The 18361-nt window shown below is 53.9% G+C and overlaps 5 protein-coding genes across 5 annotated transcripts; 3 read left to right on the top strand and 2 right to left on the bottom strand.

The window, feature by feature from the left end:
- Nucleotides 1–139: 139 nt before the first annotated feature.
- Nucleotides 140–852, top strand: ELC1 (elongin C; the record flags this gene model as incomplete). The annotated part of the gene is made up of 3 exons (XM_053194156.1): nt 140–315; nt 603–742; nt 830–852. 3 exons carry the CDS (start codon nt 140–142, stop codon nt 850–852), a joined length of 339 nt encoding a protein of 112 aa, XP_053048353.1.
- A 568-nt stretch (nt 853–1420) lies between these two features.
- Nucleotides 1421–3227, bottom strand: DBR1 (lariat debranching enzyme; the record flags this gene model as incomplete). Its single annotated transcript, XM_053194157.2, has 2 exons — nt 1421–3112; nt 3174–3227. The coding sequence occupies 2 exons, from the start codon at nt 3225–3227 to the stop codon at nt 1421–1423; spliced, it is 1746 nt and encodes a 581-aa protein (XP_053048354.2).
- Nucleotides 3228–4241: 1014 nt separating this feature from the next.
- N0V96_001573 (uncharacterized protein) lies at nt 4242–4792 on the top strand (the record flags this gene model as incomplete). The annotated part of the gene is made up of 4 exons (XM_053194158.1): nt 4242–4247; nt 4327–4364; nt 4483–4638; nt 4723–4792. The coding sequence occupies 4 exons, from the start codon at nt 4242–4244 to the stop codon at nt 4790–4792; spliced, it is 270 nt and encodes an 89-aa protein (XP_053048355.1).
- A 388-nt stretch (nt 4793–5180) lies between these two features.
- On the bottom strand, nt 5181–7682 carry N0V96_001574 (uncharacterized protein; the record flags this gene model as incomplete). Its single annotated transcript, XM_053194159.1, has 4 exons — nt 5181–5360; nt 5426–6861; nt 6919–7501; nt 7569–7682. The coding sequence occupies 4 exons, from the start codon at nt 7680–7682 to the stop codon at nt 5181–5183; spliced, it is 2313 nt and encodes a 770-aa protein (XP_053048356.1).
- Nucleotides 7683–8600: 918 nt separating this feature from the next.
- PRP43 (DEAH-box ATP-dependent RNA helicase prp43) lies at nt 8601–11167 on the top strand (the record flags this gene model as incomplete). The annotated part of the gene is made up of 3 exons (XM_053194160.1): nt 8601–8923; nt 8986–10855; nt 11051–11167. 3 exons carry the CDS (start codon nt 8601–8603, stop codon nt 11165–11167), a joined length of 2310 nt encoding a protein of 769 aa, XP_053048357.1.
- Nucleotides 11168–18361: the final 7194 nt, after the last annotated feature.

The following is an 18361-nucleotide window of genomic DNA, read 5'->3' on the forward strand; positions in this document are numbered from 1 at the left end:
GAGCATCACCGCTGTGACTTGCGAATCAATCAGAGACACGGAACCTCCGACACACGGAAGCCACCATTCCAATCTTCAGCAGTCTGTCTAGTCAGCTCTCAGAAGACGAACACGCAGCATATCTCAACTGTCCGCAATCATGGATCCCAATGGCACAACCGACAGCAAGTACGTGACTCTGGTCTCGAGTGATGGCTATGAGTTCGTCGTCTTGCGGGACGCCGCCATGATCAGCCCTGCCATCAAAGGCATGTTGGACACACGCAACAACTTCCGCGAGGCTGCTTTGGGTCGCTGCGTGTTTGAAGAGATCAGGTAAGCCCGCATAACCAATCCAGCGCTCTCACTGCCACCTCTCTCTCTCTCTACGACTGTTGCGATGATGAACTCCGATTATATCCATGAGTTTCACTGACAGACCACCGCTCCAACGGCTGGTCTGCTTGATTGCCCAACTACACTTGATCTGAAACCGGCAACATTCTTTCTTTTTCCTCCCATTACTTGTTTCCCAGCCACCTCACAAGGCTAATCCTCATTCCTTTTTGTTCCTCTTTTTCCAAAAAGTTCTGGAAACGTCTGACCGTCTTCTTTCTCGGCAGTGGCGTTGTGCTTGAGAAAGTCTGCGAGTATTTCCAATACTGGTACCGCTACCGTGAGCGGGAGGACGTTCCTGACATGGACATTCCTGTCGAGCTGTGCCTGGAACTACTGGTCGCAGCCGACTTCCTGGGCCTGGATAGTAAGACATCCCCAACCTCCTCTGATCCCAGAGCGACGGCATCTGTCTCACGGAAACCACCCAGCCGTTCTGACACGTTTTTCACAGAGCAAAATACCGGCACTGTCTGAATGACGTTTGGTGACTCTTTGCATTCTGGCTTCATTACTTTCATGACGGAGTTTGGGGCGTTGAGCGTTCAGGGCGGTACAACCGGACAAGATACCATTGCCATGACACTATGACGAAATCCCATGCCGAGAGGGCATGTTTCCTGTTTCCCATGATCCTTTCTCGACGGTGACCCACGCTATCACCCCACATGTGAAAAACCCAACCCCCATCTTAGCATATGCGTTCCTCCCCTCACTCTTCCGTGGGTTGAACGTCTATTAAAGATGGAAGAAGAACTATATTCCACTCACTCTGCTCGACTCAACTTTCTACCATTGAGATCTACGCTTTTTCTGTTGGGATACAGATCAACCACAGCATACACATACCTGCACACTCACATAGCTCAATAAACCAAATTCTTTACGTCTTTGATAAATGCCCCTCACATCATGTGAAGCCTTGTTTTGGATTGTCCTTACAGGCGTCTTGCAACTTCCAGACTACTCCAGGCGGAAGCTCGCACCTGTGACCTTTTTACCATGAAATTTGCAATGAATTGTATACATCCACTTTCAACAAAACTCAGTTCCAACCTCTGCCTCTGCCACGGCCCCTACCCCGGCCCCTACCACCACGTCCACCACCGCGTCCACCACCACCACCCCTATGAAAGCCCCGACCACCACCGCCACGGTGTCCCCTGAACTCCCCAGCCGGCGGGCCCCTCGCCTTCCTCTCCATCCTCTCCTCCTCGCTAGCATCCCACAGGTTCCCAACCTCCAAGAGCGCGCAGTACGCCGACGTCTGCGGGTTGGTATACTCAAACGGCTGCTGCGGCACAGACTCGGGCTCGCCCTCTACGTGGGGCGGCGCCGTGATCTCAAAGTTGAGCGGGACGTCGAGCCTGCCCTTGTCGACGATGTTCTCCTCGACCCACCGGCGCTCGGCGTCGATGAGCGGCACGTAGTGCTCCTCGCCCAGGTCCGGGCTCGGCTGGCGGGCCGCTTCGTCGCCGATGACGAGCGTGGAGTGGAAGACGCGCGTGATGGCGAGCCATTCCGGGTCGTACTGTAGGCGGAAAGGCCGCGTCGGGGCCGGTTGGTCGGCGGGCAGGATGTTGTGGGGGCGCGCTTCGAGGAGCTGGAGGAAGTGGCGGCGCGGGAGGCACTTGTCGAGGGCGAGGAAGTTGACCTGCTTGTTTGTGATTGTTGGCGGGACGGGCTGGCCTGGTGTCCTTTTGGGCTGGGGCTTGGGTCTGGCGAAGGAGGCGGGAAGTTGGGCACGGATGTCCTCGGGGACAGAGGTTTTGGTGTTGGGGGCTTCTTCTTTTACTTCGATGTTGGGCTTTGTTTGTGTGGGTGCGGTAGCCTGTTCGTCTTCGTCATCATCGTCGAGATCGATTTCGTTGGGATTCGTTTGTGCTGGCGCCGGAAGTGCAGAAGCGTCCGTAATTTCTTCGTCTCCATCCAGGTCGATCTCATCTGGATTATCCGGTGCTTCAACCGGCTCGTGTGCCGCAGCCGGAGCCGTAGCTGGGGCCGGGGCTCCCTCTGCTGCCTCCTTCGTAGTTGCCTCCTCATCCTTGTAAATCTTCAACGCCGCAAACTTGCAGTGCAAGTGCGCTGAGAACCAATACGGTGGCCTGAGCCGATCGCAAACATACTCCGCCGCGACATTGCCCAGCGTGCCATCCATCGACTCCCTCTCGAAATCCGGCTTCATCCTCCACAGCGCCTTCTCGTCACCCCACCTCTCGATCGCCCGCGGCCAGTCGTGGCTGATACCGACATCAACCTGCTCCCTCAACAGCAGCAGCTTCCTCACGTCCACCTCCCTGACGTGGTAGAAGCTCTTAATCTCGTCCGGGCCCATGGGCAGCCGCTCGTGGTGGCCCTTGCGGTAGTCGAAGCCCTTCCAGATGCCGCTCATGCCCGCGATGCGCAGCGGGCCCAGGCGCAGGACGTTGGCGGCGCCGAGGTAGTAGATGTTGGGCGCGGCCCAGCCGCCGTAAAAGAGCTCCCACATATGGCTTGCGGCCTCGTGGTTGCCGCCCGCGAAGACGGTCAGGTACGGCGCGGTGCGGCGGCCGGCGTAGTACTCCCAGAAATCGCCGAGTTCGCGGTACTTTGCGGGGACGGACATGACGGTCAGGTCGGCGGCGTTGCGGGCGGCTCGGAAGTCGCCGCCGATGATGAGGAGGTCAACGCCGTCCCAGCCGCGGGCCGCGCAGGAGGCCTCGACGGCTGCGTAGATGGCGTTGAGGGTGCCGTGGCCCTGTCGAGATTGTCAGTGGGAGCACCATTGTGGGTAAGATGGGGTCCATTGGAAGGCTTACGCATCCCTCAACGGCGATTCGAACGCCGTTGGTCTCGAATGTTTGTGTGGCCATTTTTGGGTGGTTACTGGGGGTGTGGTTGTTGTAGGGCGGAGGTTGATTGAGGTTCAGTTGTACCCGCGAAATTTTCATATCAGCATAAGGACACTGGATGATGCTGAATTGGAGTTCATGAGCTTCAAAACAATCATCAAGCGACTCTCAGACGAATTAATTGAGAGTTAACCATTGAACTAGAAAGAAGATTTTCTGTCTGACACAATAACATTTTTCGCACCGTTCATTTCTCACCCTTCGTCGTGATTTCAGTTCATCAAGCCAATATTTTCTGTGCACCTCAGGTGAAGGCACAGATCAAATAACGAGGGTAAGATCGCTGTACTCAACATCGATTAATCTAGCTATGCATGCAAATAAGAAGCTTCGACTCGCCAACAATAATCTCTCATAAATATCACTTAATGAGCGCGTACTGACTCAAGGCGTCGATTGTCCACGTCTCGAATATATCTTCATAACTCACATCTTGTCCACCAAGTCCAAATTCGTTACTTCATCTTACCTCGTTGTCTATCGTCATTCTCAGACTGTTGTTCGTGATCCAGCAATGTTTACAAGCTGAATACTCCTCTTAATCAACAAACAACACGAAAACGTCCAAATTCAGTCTCAGAGACATCAAGTGTTCGCACGGCGTTCGTTCGATTGTATTCAGGACCAAGGGTTGATCTCAGATGATACGAAACATTGGATTTAACATGTGCAATGGAGACTAGAATGAGATTATGAGACTCAGAATAAACAGCTTGGTACAAGAGAAACAAAGAGGCCAGTGCTCCCATCCCCCGGATTTTTTGGGTTGCATCGCCAGGCGGTACCTTACAGTGGACCCGATGATTTTCCGACAGCCTCACACCACTGAAGCAACCTCAGGTGCACTGTGCCCGCCTAAAAATTGGCCCCAATTGAGAAACGGAGGAGCCTCGCGCATCGCAGCCTCGACTCCCACGCAAACTTCCCCCCATCTACACATTACATGGGCTGTATCTCACCCTCAAATCGCCCACCATGAGCGTATGCAACCCCCGTCCCCCCTTCATTTTCGACACTCTCTAGGATAAAATGAGCTAACCAACCCTTTTTCCTCTTGCAGTTCGTGCCCATTAACCCGCGGCCTATGCTGCAAGACCTGTATGTCCTCATACCGTCCCACGAACGCGCCTCTCTAACGGCATCTGCAATCACCTACCCCCTTCCGCAATAGACAAATCTTCTCCAGCGTGCTAACAATGTTTTTTTCGCTGCGCAGTGTCAACCAGGACGTCGTCATCAGACTCAAGTGGGGCGAGACCGAGTACAAAGGAAAGCTGGTCAGCATCGACAGCTACATGAACGTCCAGCTTAGCGGCGCCGAGGAGTACATTGATCAGAAGATGACGGGAGCTTTGGGCCAGGTTTTGATCCGGTACGCGACCATTCGTTCGACGACACACGAACCCCCCTGCTCCCTCTCGCCACCTACGATAACCGCTGACTGAACGCGCTACAGGTGTAACAACGTCCTCTGGATCCGCGGCGCGAAACAAGGCGAGAACGGCGACGTCAAGATGGAAGGTTGAGCGGGAGGATCCCCCTCCTCCACGACGAGCGGAAAGACCACGAAGCGGAAAGACATGGACACAACCTGGGAAACCGCCCCCACGTACTTTGGTTTCGACTGGGAGATCAGGATGGTGGGAAGGGATACGATTTTCACGATGAGCTTGGAGCAATAGAACATCAAAGAAGGAACCCCCCAAAAAGCTGGCGACGGAACGGAATTTGCAGTTTTCCCCCAAGTCAGGTTGAATACCGCCAGGTCGTGCTGCGCAAGAAAGAAACCATCTACCTCCCCTCTTTCGCAGCAACTATAGAAGAAGAAGAAGAAAAAGGGGCGCACACTATTGTCGGCGCCTCCAGTGCCCTCCCCCTTATGTTATGGCGCTCCTTATTTTTTTTCGCAGATACTTACATAAGACAAGCAACCTTGCGACTACTGCAGAGATCCGACGATGCTACCTTGATGCGCTGTGTCTCGCTCACCCATGTGTACGCCTCGATGAGCCACTCGTACCACACCCGCGAATCGTCCGTCTGTCGCCACATCGTGACCTCCAGTTCAGTGTCGGCAGGGTAGTAGATCGGTTGCTGTGAATGTCAGTGAAATTTGTTCATATTGCACCAGGGAATTTGAGCGCTTTTTTTTCGCTTACCTTGATGGGGAAGAAGATGGGGAACCACGAGATCATGTCCTTGCTCTTGCGGTCAATCAGCTCGGGATGCGTGCTGATTTCCACCTTTTCTCTGTCACCGGTCTGGGGCGCGTAGAGGACGGACTCAAAGTATCCAGCCAAACCGTGGATGACACCCCTCGTGGGGCAGACGAACGTAAGGTGGCAGAAGCGCGAGTTGTGGTCGTTGGCACCGACGGCACCCGCCATGCTGCCGCCCCCGCCGCCCATGACGCCACCGGCACGTCTCGTCTCGATCTGCTTCAGTGTGGCCTCGGAGACCGGGTGGGAGAACTCCCACGCCTGCTGGAAACGCGGGTGGCCCGGCACGCGCATGGCGGCGAAGTCGAGGGCGAAGAGGCGCACCACCCAGGGGGTGTCGAACGCGTTGGGCTCCGTGGGGACCCTGGTGAGGAGGTCGGCGTGGATGCGCGGTGTCGCGATGGGGCTCATGTGCGCCGTGTAGGACTCGGGGATCGAGATGCCGCCGGGCGCCAGGACGTGCTGGACGCCGTCGAGGCACTCTGGCGAGAGCTCGTTGTCTGCGAAGGAGCCGAGCAGCTCGGATACCAGAATGTCCACCTTGCCGTAGACCGGGTTGTTTTCGGGGGTGCCCGAGACGAGGGGACCCTTCCAGGCGCGCATGTCTGTCTTGACGACGGTGACCTTGCCGCCCCAGATCATCTCGTTCTGTCGAAGGAGGTAGACGTATGCGTTAGGGTTCTTCTCAACCGCCCAGACTTGGACGGGGACGCCGGTCGCCTCGCTGGCCTTTAGGGCTCTCGTCACGAGAGGGCCGCGGCCAGAGCCGACGACGGCAATGACAACGGCGCCGTCCTTAGAAGAGGTGGCTCTACCCAGCTGGTGCCACTCGGCCAGGGCCTCCGTGCAAGCAGCCTCGTACTGGTTGTACTTGACCGGGTCGCCCTCAAACACCTCATACGTGGCCGACTCCAGGTTGTCGGACAGAGGCTGTAGGGGCGACTGAAGCCAGTCCTGGAAGCTGGTGAGCGTGGTCTGCTCCAGGTACGACAACGGGCGCTGCTGCATCTCGAGCCACTTGAGGTACACCACGTAGGTGCGGAACGACTTGAGGGAGTCCGTGGCGAGGGTGGGAGTTTCGCCCAGAGGAGGGAAGTCTGCGGAGGTGGGGACCTGGTTACCAAGACTGACGGCCTGGAGCTGTGCCTCAGCCGTCAGCGAGGCGGTATCCGGACCGACGTCGCTAAGAAGCAGCCAGGGCGCGTTCTTGAGGCGCATGTAGTGGAAGATCATGTCCTGATGGGCCTTGGGCAGGGCAGGGTGTCCTGTCTTGTTCTTGGAGAATGCGTTTCCGCCGAGAGACAGGAAGTGCAAGGGCTCGGCGAACCACTTCTCTTGGAGAGACTTCTCAGGCAGAGCTCTGGGGACGCGAATGGCTGTTGATGCTGATCAGTGTCTACTTCTGGGGTAACAGACTGAGGAAGATATCTTACCAACATAAAGACGCATGCTGTATTCGCAGACTGAGCGGACAGTGTGCCAAGAGTCCCATGCGCTGTAGATGTCGATATCCTTGCTGTTCTCGGGGTGAGGCACCTCTGACAAAGTCGACAGGAGCTCTACGCTCTCCTCCAGGCCCGGTTCCCGGTACATGGGGATGTGGATGATGAAGTTGAGGCGCGACGCAATGGTCATGGCCTCCTGCACAGCTCTGGCATATTGGGACAGACCCTGGTTTCCGCCATTCTTGGAGGCGTCTCTCCTGGGGCCGGGAATAATGATGCTTCGGACACCGCAAAAGTTGGCGTAGGCGATCTCGAGGTTCAGGACCTGTCGAGAAATGCTGGCAACGGCAGGATCGACCGAGGCCAAGTCGATCCAGGGACTGGCGTAGGCGATGTAAGTGGTGACGGCATGGCTGGGGAAGAGGGAGGTGTCCTTGGGGGTCAAAGGAGGCACGACAGCATCCGCCAGTGAAGCGAGTCCCTTCTTTGCCTTGGCGAGATGCTGGGAAACAAGGTCCTTTACCCGTGCATGGAAGTGCTTGTTGGTGATGGGTGCCGTCACAAAGTTGACCTAAAGTCAAAGCTTAGTGAGTGACAATTGAAAATACAAGAAATTGAGGTCTCAGAAATGGACTTACACCAGCGTTCAGAATCTGGCCATACTGAAGATCATCAAGAGGCTGATCCCTCTCAGAATCATGCTGACCAAGGCTGAAAATGGGCCGGATTTGGTTGAAATTGCTGCCGTCCATGCTGGGTGTTGAGACGATTCAGGCTGTAGTCCCTTGTGCTGCCTAAAGAGGACTTGTGAATGGTGTAATTGCTCAGCGCACAAATACCCCACGCGATGGTTGTGCAAAAAGCGGTTACCTGCTGCTCAGGACCCTGGCGCTTCGGTAAAAAAGAGGATGTGGGAAGGGGGAATGAGACGATTTGTGGTCAGCAAATCATTCTTGGTAGGTTGTTTGTGCTCAGGAAAACGATGGGCTGAGAGATCACAGAAGTTGCACTCGGAGCAGTTGCAACCTGATGTTGTGTGGTTTGAGAAGTCAGGCTGTTGGTTACCCCCCCAAGTAGTTAAAAAAGCACCAGATTTTGCGAGATGCGACCCGGTGCCATTGGTTGCACTCTGGACCCTGAAGAGAGTGTGAGAGGAGACAGTGCCCGCTGTCAGGAAAGTATACTTTGCAAGCCTTCATCTTAGTCTATTCGATGAGAGGAGGAGACACCTTGTCTGAGAACAAAACTTTTACTATCTTTACTAAGAGTGAGAGCTATGAAATGCCGGATACTTTTGAGACGAGTTTGAATGAGTTCCAGAAAATTATAAGGGAATCCATAGTATGTCTATAGCCACGTAAGGTCTCACGCTCGTAGACACTTCAATGTCTCATAACCAGTGTGTTGGATCTTTCGTACGGTAAGGTACCTACGTCCAATGCCTGAGTTTAGCTTATCTTATCATCCCACCTTCTTATTGGCCCGTGCTCATACCCACCCAAATTTTTCCCGCGACAACAAAAAGTTTCTGGGAGCCTCGCTTGGAGTCGTCTCCCGAGTTTGTCCTCGTCGACGTCGAATCCACGGGCCGCAACCTCAATCAAACATCTCTCTCAACCCCTTTCCCGTCCACCACCCCTCCGTATCGAAACGGGGAATTTTCGACCAAAATGGCCGACTTCGAGGATAAGGGATCAAAGCGCCTGAGCGCCGACAGAGAAGGAAGCAGGAAGAAGGTCAAGAAGGAGGAAGAGGACGAGTCCAAGTACAACCCCTACTTGGCGCATATGAAGGAGGAGAACGGCGTCAAGTCCGAAGAGGGCACCATTGATGCCAGCTCGCCGTTTTACGGTTTCAAGCAACGCGCCACAACTTCGAAGCAGCACGAGAAGATCGAAGACCTCGACGACAACGCCTTCACTGGTCGTCCTCACTCGCAAAAGTACTTCCAGATCCTGGAAGCGCGTCGCGATCTTCCCGTCACGAAGCAAAGGTACGCCTGTTTCGGAGCTTCCTCTAACAGGCTTTTCATCGTACTGACCACCTTGCCAACAGAGAAGAGTTCCTCGAGAAGTACCACTCTACCCAAATCCTCGTCTTCGTCGGTGAAACCGGTTCCGGAAAGACGACCCAGATTCCCCAATATGTCGTATTTGACGAGCTCCCTCAGCTCAACCGCAAGATGGTTGCCTGCACTCAGCCTCGTCGTGTTGCCGCCATGTCCGTCGCACAGCGTGTTGCCGACGAGATGGACGTTAATCTTGGCGAGGAGGTCGGATACAGCATTCGTTTCGAGGACAGAACCAGCCCCAACACGATCCTCAAGTACATGACCGACGGTATGCTTCTCCGAGAAGCCATCCACGACCACGAGATGTCGCGTTACAGCTGCATTATTCTCGACGAGGCCCACGAACGTACTCTCGCTACCGATATCCTGATGGCCCTGCTCAAGCAGATCGCCGCCCGCCGCCCCGACCTCAAGATCGTGGTCATGTCCGCCACTCTCGATGCGCAAAAGTTCCAGCGCTACTTCAACGATGCGCCGCTTCTCGCCGTTCCCGGTCGTACGCACCCCGTCGAGATTTTCTACACCCCCGAGCCCGAGAGGGACTATGTCGAGGCTGCCATTCGAACAGTGTTGCAGATTCATGCCTCCGAAGGGGAGGGCGATATTCTACTGTTCTTGACCGGTGAGGAGGAGATTGAGGATGCCTGCCGGAAGATCTCTCTCGAGGCCGATGAGATGACACGAGAAATTGACGCCGGCCCGTTGGTGGTTTACCCGCTCTATGGTACTCTGCCACCTCACCAGCAGCAAAAGATCTTCGACAAGGCTCCGACTCCGTACAAGAAGGGCGGCCGGCCAGGACGCAAGGTCATTGTGGCAACCAACATTGCTGAGACGTCTTTGACCATTGACGGTATCGTGTATGTCGTCGATCCCGGCTTCAGCAAGCAAAAGATCTACAACCCGCGAATCCGTGTCGAGTCTCTTTTGGTTTCTCCTATCTCCAAGGCCTCCGCCCAGCAGCGTGCTGGTCGTGCTGGTCGTACAAAGCCCGGAAAGTGTTTCCGTCTCTACACCGAGCAGGCCTTCAAGAAGGAGCTCATCGAGCAGACACATCCCGAGATTCTGCGTTCCAACCTGGCCAACACGGTCTTGGAACTGAAGAAGCTTGGTGTCCAGGATCTCGTCCACTTCGACCTCATGGACCCGCCTGCGCCGGAGACCATGATGCGTGCTCTTGAGGAGCTGAACTATCTCGCCTGCCTTGACGACGATGGTGAGCTGACTACCCTCGGAAGTCTGGCCTCCGAGTTCCCCTTGGACCCAGCTTTGGCTGTCATGCTTATCTCTTCGCCCGAGTTCTACTGCTCCAACGAGATTTTGTCCATTGTGTCTCTCCTCTCTATTCCTCAGATCTGGGTCCGCCCCGCTGCTCAGCGTAAGCGTGCCGACGAGATGAAGGCGCAATTCTCACACCCCGAGGGCGATCATCTCACGCTCCTCAACGCCTACCACGCCTTCAAGGGCACGGCGAACCAGCCCGATGTGGACCCCAAGAGGTGGTGTCACGAGCACTTCCTCTCCTTCCGTCACCTCAGCAGTGCCGACAACGTTCGTGCGCAGCTGAAGCGCATCATGGAGAAGTCTGACCTCGAGCTCGTGTCGACCCCCTTTGAGGACAAGAACTACTACACCAACATCCGGCGCGCGCTCCTTTCGGGCTTCTTCATGCAGGTCGCCATGAGAGAGAGCTCCGGCAAGGTTTACCGTACCATCAAGGACGATCAGGCAGTCATGATGCATCCCTCCACAGTCCTCAAGACTGACTACGAATGGGTTCTTTACAACGAATTCGTCCTCACCTCCAAGCAGTACATTCGTACATGCACCGGAATCAGGCCAGAGTGGCTACTTGTAAGCAATGGCCCTGCCCCTTTCACCCTTCGAACAATACCACTTGCCATTTCTCTCCTCTTACCGCTCACCCCCATGTGGGTTGCTACGATCGATCTCTTGCTTCTTTCAGCCCCCCCTGTCCTGCATTCTTCGGCACTTGCCTCATCCTATCCATTGCATCGGAGAACCCCATAACTAAAACGGATGTACCAGGAAATCGCACCTGTCTATTACGACATTGACACGTTCGACGATGGAATCGTCAAGACCGCGCTGACCCGGGCCTCGGAGAAGAAGCGCAGAAAGGAGGCCATGAAGAATGGTCGGTGAGCACAGCGCGCGCGGTAATGCACTCCGCTCGATTCGAGCGCAGAAACGGCAACCCAAAGGGCCCAATTCTCACAATCTGACACTCACCACCCACTCACCCCTACCCTTTTCGCCAAGGTTGCGATTACGCTAAGGCGCTGGGGACCTAATGAAGAGAAAAACTCAGAGTGATCCGATTTTGAGATTTTGGGATTTTGGAGGCCCGAAAGGCCCCCCCTTCCCCCAGTTCGATCGTGAATTTTTGGCGAGGGTCGCCTCCATCGCGGCGGGGGCACCGGCCTACCGGACCAGGGGGGGTACGTGTGTTGTTCGAAAGCCTCCCTTTTGGGGCTCAGTCTCTTCGGTTGCGATGGGGAGAAATTCTCCCCCGTCTTGCGACTTGCGACTTCATTTTTTTTTTTGTCGTCGGTATTTTACACAGCCTAGGACCAGGGCACACGGCGGCAAATCACTTTGTACAAGATGTCATGGTCAGTCGCTCTTCTCCAACCCGATGATCCGAGACATGAGAGGAGAGAGAGAGGTGTGGGCGGGCTTGGCAGGGGCTCATTGGGACCGGGTTTTTTATTTTATTATTTTCCCCTTCATGGTGGTATGGCGTCCCAGGTATGACAAAAGAGAAGCATCATCAACGGCACATAGTGACCGTTTGTGCCAAAATAGAAGACCACATTTTCTTGTTCCCTTCACTCAGCAGCATCTCACTCCCTGTGTCTGTGTCTCTGTGTGTCTGTCCCCGCCTCATGTCACCCCCCTCTCGGTTCTTCCCCTCTCCCCCTCCCCCTCTGACCTTGCAACCCATTCATCTTTACGAGCCAAAATTATCTATACGTTGTAGTCCCGGCAGATGGGTGCAGATGCAGAACATGACGGATGTAGCCGGTTATCGAAAAGGAGGGGAAGGGGGAAGGAGCCCACTTTCGCGAAATGCAGCAGCATTGGGGGTGTGAGATGTGCCGTGTGATCAAGGGTGGATTCCTTGATGTGTCTGAATCCAGCATTGCCAGCAATCATTTCTCAAAAGCCTTTTGGGTATAATTGCATGAACCAGGGTGTGTGGTTGAAAGAGAGTCAGAGCAAGTCCCAAACGGTCAAGGAAATTGCGAGGCTTCGTGGAAAAGAGACATCCCGATCGCCCGACAATTGGGAGGTCCAAGTTTTTTTAAGGTACATCATACATTACACACACTTTTCCTTTGCTCTCCTTTTCATTGACTTTTATCGAAATGAAAGTTTGCGACGAGATCTCAACCGGACCGCATCGGACCGCAAGGATAATCAAGACGGGATTTTCCCAAGATGAGTTCCATGTTCGGATTTGATTTGTCATGTGGCAGCAACAGAAAAGACGCCCGGACTTTTGTCCGATCAGGCGCGCGCGCACTGCGTGACTGCCAGACCACATCTTTGGGACAGGGTCAATTGAGCACAGAGCGTTGTCCGTGTGTGCCGTGCCGTGTAAGACGATCGCTGACGGCGCCAAACCTTGTCGGCGCAAGCTCCCGCAAACTGAACACAACGGCGCGGCGCTTCCGGATCAGGGTTCTGACCTTGGCTGCTTGGGTCCCAGGTAAAAAATAAATAAAAAATAAATAAAAGCCTTATAAAAAAATCCAAAGGCAAAAAAAACCTTCAAACCAGGAGTGTGTTACCATCCGTGTACTTTTACTCCAAGAGGCTTGGATGGGAAAAAACAGAGAGAACCCCCGGACAACGGGGGGACGCCACACCGTCGATCGGACGCTACGTCCAAGGCGAGAAAATACTGGGACGTCACGACGTACGTAGGTATACCAGGACGTCTGCGGTATCTGCGTGAGTGATCGATAATCTACGGAGTACGAATATGAGACGACGAACGACAACAAGACACAAAACGAATAAACACGCTAGCAAAGAAAATTCCCAGTAGCAGATATAGCGCTTATATTATGGGAAAAGGGAAAGAAGAAGTACACGAGCGGTGTGTGTGCGTGTGTGTATGTGTGTTCGAGTGTTGAAGTTGTATCTATACCAGGAAACGTAGGAAAGACAATAATCCTTCTGCCGAAACCTCACAGTGAGCACCACCCCTCTCAAGAGAGCGTCGCATCCGGTACGCGGGCGATGCAAGCGATCCCCGACCCGGATCCCGTCACACGTGTCCCGCGCGTGGTCTCGACGGTTCCACCGATCGCTAGTCGCGGGAGAGGTTACACAGGCACAAAAACAAAACGTATCGGGAATAAATCCAGCAACCACAATAGTGACCACACACACACTCTGTCTCTCACTCTCTCTCTCACACACACACACACACATACACGCAGAGACTACTCACAACCACACATGCAAAGATAGAGAAAAAAAAGGAAAAAAAAGGCTGTGACTCTCTGTAGTCTGTGGCCTGTGGTCTGTTCAAGTCTTTGCCTTTTAGGGGAACATTATCCCGATTCCCGAGAACACACACACACACACCACACACATAACCAGCCGAGCAAAAGCCTCCTTATGCAGTCAGTAGCTAGCTAAACCACCACCCTTCTCTCCCTATGGTACACTTATCTCTCTCTCTCTCTCTTCAACGCCCGCCCTGGAGCTTAATAACCTTTCGGAGTTTTCGGAGACAACGCCCCTTCTGGAGCATTCTAGCGCGGTGAAGGAAAAGAGAAAGAGTGCGTGTGCGCGTCTACGTCTGCGCCTCCGTGTCGCACTTCATCATCCACCGACCTCGAAAATGACCACGCCAAGCAAGGGTTTCTTAGTCAAACTGGGGGGTTCAAAAAGTGAGGCAAAGCTAAGGTAAGCAAAACCGACATCGGTCACATCGGCGGTAGGACCTACCATGTAAGGAATCTCTAGCTAAGTTTACGTTTACGGTGCGTATGAGCACGGGCGGTTAAGAAAAAAAAAAGGCGGCGAAAAGAGCAGAAGCGAAAAGGTACTTGACCCATCTCGTCGATAGCGTAATAGTATCAATCTACTACATGCTGATGTAAGACGACGGGAGTACCTCTCAATCAACTCGGCTGCCCAGGTATCCAGCAAGCTATTTCACTAGTTTGATAGACTAAAACTACACGAGGTTTCGGCACTCTTGTTTCCTCTGCCCTGGCAGTTTATTTATCGAGAGCAAAATAGGGCAAATTTGCAATCCATCCATCTCATGCCGCAAGAAGAGCAATATTAGGAATAGCTGGCTCGTGGCGGCGGCGCCATGACCAGGGGAAGGGGGTGGTGGTGAGGTGTGGTGTGATATAATGATTTTTTTAGTGAGAAGTGAGAAACGACAAACACTGACTTGTGTGCTTGCTTGCTTAGTTCCAATGTTGCCTCTTAAAAAAAAAAACCACAAGAGGTACGGGTATATCAGACAGTTGAGTGAAATAACAGAAAGAATCATGCACAGGCGCTCCTCGTATACGCCGGCGACCCCTTCTAGATAAGATGCTTCTTTGTCCAGCATGACATGACTAGGTAGAGCCGGAGGGAGACCTCGAAGCAACTGAGACATTTCGAATGTGGAAGGATTCCATACTGTTGACTACAGTATGGATGTGCGGGCTATAGCAGGTCCGCAGCCCGCATCGCATATGATCTGAGCGATAGAGTGTAAGGAGTGACTCATGAGAGTGAAGAGAGAAAAAAAAAAAAAAGGAAGAAAAAAGAAAGGCCCGTAAGCTACATGTCGTGTATCATGATGCAAAGCTGCATCTACCCTCTCATCCAGTCTAGCTTCGCCATACACAGCAAGATAGACGTAGCAGAAACCAAAGAGAGAGAGAGAGAAAAAATAATATCCATTCCAGAAGAGACAGAGCCTAGTAGGGCCCCTTCTTCCGGGATCCCGCGGTGGCACCCTTTCGCGCAGTAGCGGCCACACATGCTGCGCGAAATAGAAGAGTCTAGACCACACCATCGGAGCTGCCACCGCCAGGGTGGTAGACCAGCAGGACCAGCAGCGTTAGCGGCAGCGGCAGACAGAGACTGAGGAAGAGAGACGTTGTCTCACTACATAGGAACGGTGTAAGGTACAGTGAGAGATGCCTTCGAGGGACTTTTTCTTTTTTGGACCCTTAAGGGTGCAAGAGTCCCCCCTGGCAGGCTGGTATCAAAGAAAGGCATGGCGCGCTGGCAGGGCAGGAGACTAGGTCGGGTCGAGCGCGTTGCAGGGCGAAAAGGAGCAGGGGGGGCAAGGTGGATGGATGGAAGAAAAAAAGGCGTAAAAGACCCCAGGTAGTGGTGGTAGTGTGAACTTTGAGAAGAGGGTTGTCTTCTTTTTTCCTGCAACTACAGAACCATCGCGGGAGAAATCGCGCCATGATGACGGATGAGAGCATGGCCAGACACCCAGATCTGGGCGCACATCTCTTCACCGCAGTAGCGGCATCGAATCGGTGTGAGCAAGACCCCAGCTGGGCCCTTCGACAGACGTACTACGTAGTGTATACACACGTTTTCCCGTCCGTTGGCGGCGCTATAATGGTCCGCATTGATGCATGGGAGAATTCTCTTTTTTCTGGAATCAACCAGAGACCTTTTGGGGGCCGAAGTGGCTGGCTGTGCTGGCTGGCTGGCTGTATCATTATCCCCCACCCCCAGCGATTCAGAGAATGTCGGCGCACGACACACGCGGAGAGAGAGAGAGAGAGAGAGAGAGAGAGAGAGAGACACGGGGAGTCGGGGACAGTGGACTGACGTTATCCTGCATTCCTGCAGTCATTGTCGAACGGTTGAACCTTGTGGTTGGGTCTCTTTAGTCTTTTTGGGGGTCTCGGTTACACAAACATCCATCGGAGGGGCCAGCTCATGATGAAAACGTACCATGCGCTTGGTTAAACCACTCATCTCTGCTTGGTAAACCAGATAGACTCTGCGCGGTTCTTGGTACGCCTAACAAAGTCCCTTGACGAACTGTGACCTGACTAAGCAGTGTTAAGATTTTAGTTGTTTGCCCACATATGCGTCCCGTACCGTGGTATCTAGCCGGGGAGATAAGTAGATAGGTATGACATTGGAAAAAGAGATGGCCGAGTTGCATCGAAAACCCTGTTCGAGAAGCTGCTTGGTTAGTGGTTACATCGGGAGGATCCCTTCTTCGTCGTGAAATGGATCTCGACGGACCACCTCCGTCGTCGCAGTCTCCAGAGTCCAGAGTCCAGACGTGCTGATGAGGGACTAGGGGACTGAGGGTTGAGGGTTGAGGGTTGAGGGTTGAGGGTTGAGGTTTGAGGGTAGTGTACATGGAAGGGGGAGGGAGGGGTGTACTTGGTAAGTTGGAGACTTGGAGTCAGTACCTTAGAGGGAAGCAATCGGAAACGAGCAAGACTGGAGAATTATGGAAATGCTGGTGACGTACCCGAGGCCCAGCGTGCCTGTCACTTGGAATGACCGACGAATCCCCGTTCCCACATCGTCTGGTCTAAACTCGAGTTGGACGACAGCGCATCAAATCTCACCGAGGGACCGCGGCGGCGGGCTCTTTGACGGCATCCAAGCGATTTGCCAATGCCGCAGGCTGTTGTCTCTCTTGATCCAGCTATACTCGGCGTCGGCTGCTACTCGATACCTCGATACCTCGATACTAATCTTGAAGACGGCCCGCTGGATTACTCGGCGGATTGAGAGCTGCATCGCACGCATCGCGTGGCGTTTACACGAACGAATATGCAGGAAAAGGCCAGAAAAAAAAAGAAAAAAGAAACCATCAAGCCTACCACTGCAGAGTCTAGGCTCACTCGTCGAAAGAAGCTTGAAGTCCTAGAAGGCTAGAACGTTGAGAGTCGTATCACCTTCCGTTTCAAGGACTTACGTAAAGCTCTTAAACGGTTATGTCAAGGCCGATGTATCTGTACGCACATCGACATACATGATACACCATCGTCAATGAATCAAAAAGAGGTGCCCACATTCAATGTGGAACGACGCCGATGCTGCGGAAGACACCCATCAGACAGCATCGTCGCGTGTCGTTACCATGCGTCCTTCATCTTGAGCGGTCAATGAACACGCCCCCTGGTGTCAGGACTCGAGGAACCACCCACGGCAGTCTCACGAATCCGAGGAAGTTTCTGCCCGGTGGGCGGGCGACTCTCGTCCGGGCTATTCTCGTTGCCCGTTCTGTCACAGCCGACAGCTGCTATGAGTGAGGATCCATTCCCTCACCTCATGCAACGGCAGGCTATGACCTACCTACGTCAACTCAAGTCCACTTCTCCTCTGGGTCCTTGTCTCCTGATGGCCAAAAAACCATTACAGTCGCCGTCGTTGAATCCGCTCGCTGGGACAGAGTGTAACCTTGTGGCACGCCGCACGGCACCATACCGCTCCGTCTGGGGGCACCGAGTGATTGGGTGCCGACCGGCCAATCCCCTTGCCCCGGCGAATCAGAGCGTCATGTCGTTACCTCTAATGAATGTGGGACAGTATCCGTCCAGATACAGCAAGCCAATTCCTAGCCATGTTCGTGCGGCAGGCAGTGACAGAAGCGTGTGGATGCAGCAGCCAAACATGTGTCTCCGTACGTACAGACGAGCTACCAACTGTCTCTGCATGCAATGGCATGACGATAGGGGCGCCTGGCTAAGCCTCGGTGACCAGAATGTCAAAGAGAAAACTGTGGTGAAATTGGCACAAACCCACAATCCTCTCCTGAGGTCCATGGTCCATGGGTGTCTTTTGGGTCGGAACAAGGCAGAACATCTGCCCCCGGTTCGCAGTCTGACTCGCAGAACGGTATCACTTTGTCTTGGTCTTTCGTAGGAGAACATGAAATGAAAAAGAAACGAGGTTTTTCGCAACTGTGGATATCACGCCAAAAACCCGCTTGTTGTATCGTTTTTCTCGAGCTCAGACACGTGCTCGATCGCAGGTGACCATCTCAGCAACCCGTTTCATCTTGATAGCGCAGACGAGGTAGGCGACACATCGTTGCAGGCTGGCCTGATGGCGCTCCGGAGACGGCCCGCATCTGACCGTCTGACGTAGGCGCGGCGAGAGGAGGGAACCGCGTCTACCGTCTATCCGCCGGCCGACGTCCCATGACGGACCAAGGACAGCCAGCAGAGGAAGAAGCCAACGCTGTCGAGCCACATTCGAGGCGGGCCATAGTACGTTGGAACATAATCCACTCAGGCGAGAAATACCAGGGAAGCGGGAAGCGCACAGTAAAAAGCACGCATCAAGTTCTGGGCAGATGCAAGGTCCCCTTTTTCG

This window comes from Colletotrichum fioriniae (genome assembly GCF_027942845.1).
Source record: "Colletotrichum fioriniae strain IMI 355084 chromosome Unknown scaffold_1, whole genome shotgun sequence".
Lineage (NCBI taxonomy): Eukaryota > Fungi > Ascomycota > Sordariomycetes > Glomerellales > Glomerellaceae > Colletotrichum > Colletotrichum fioriniae.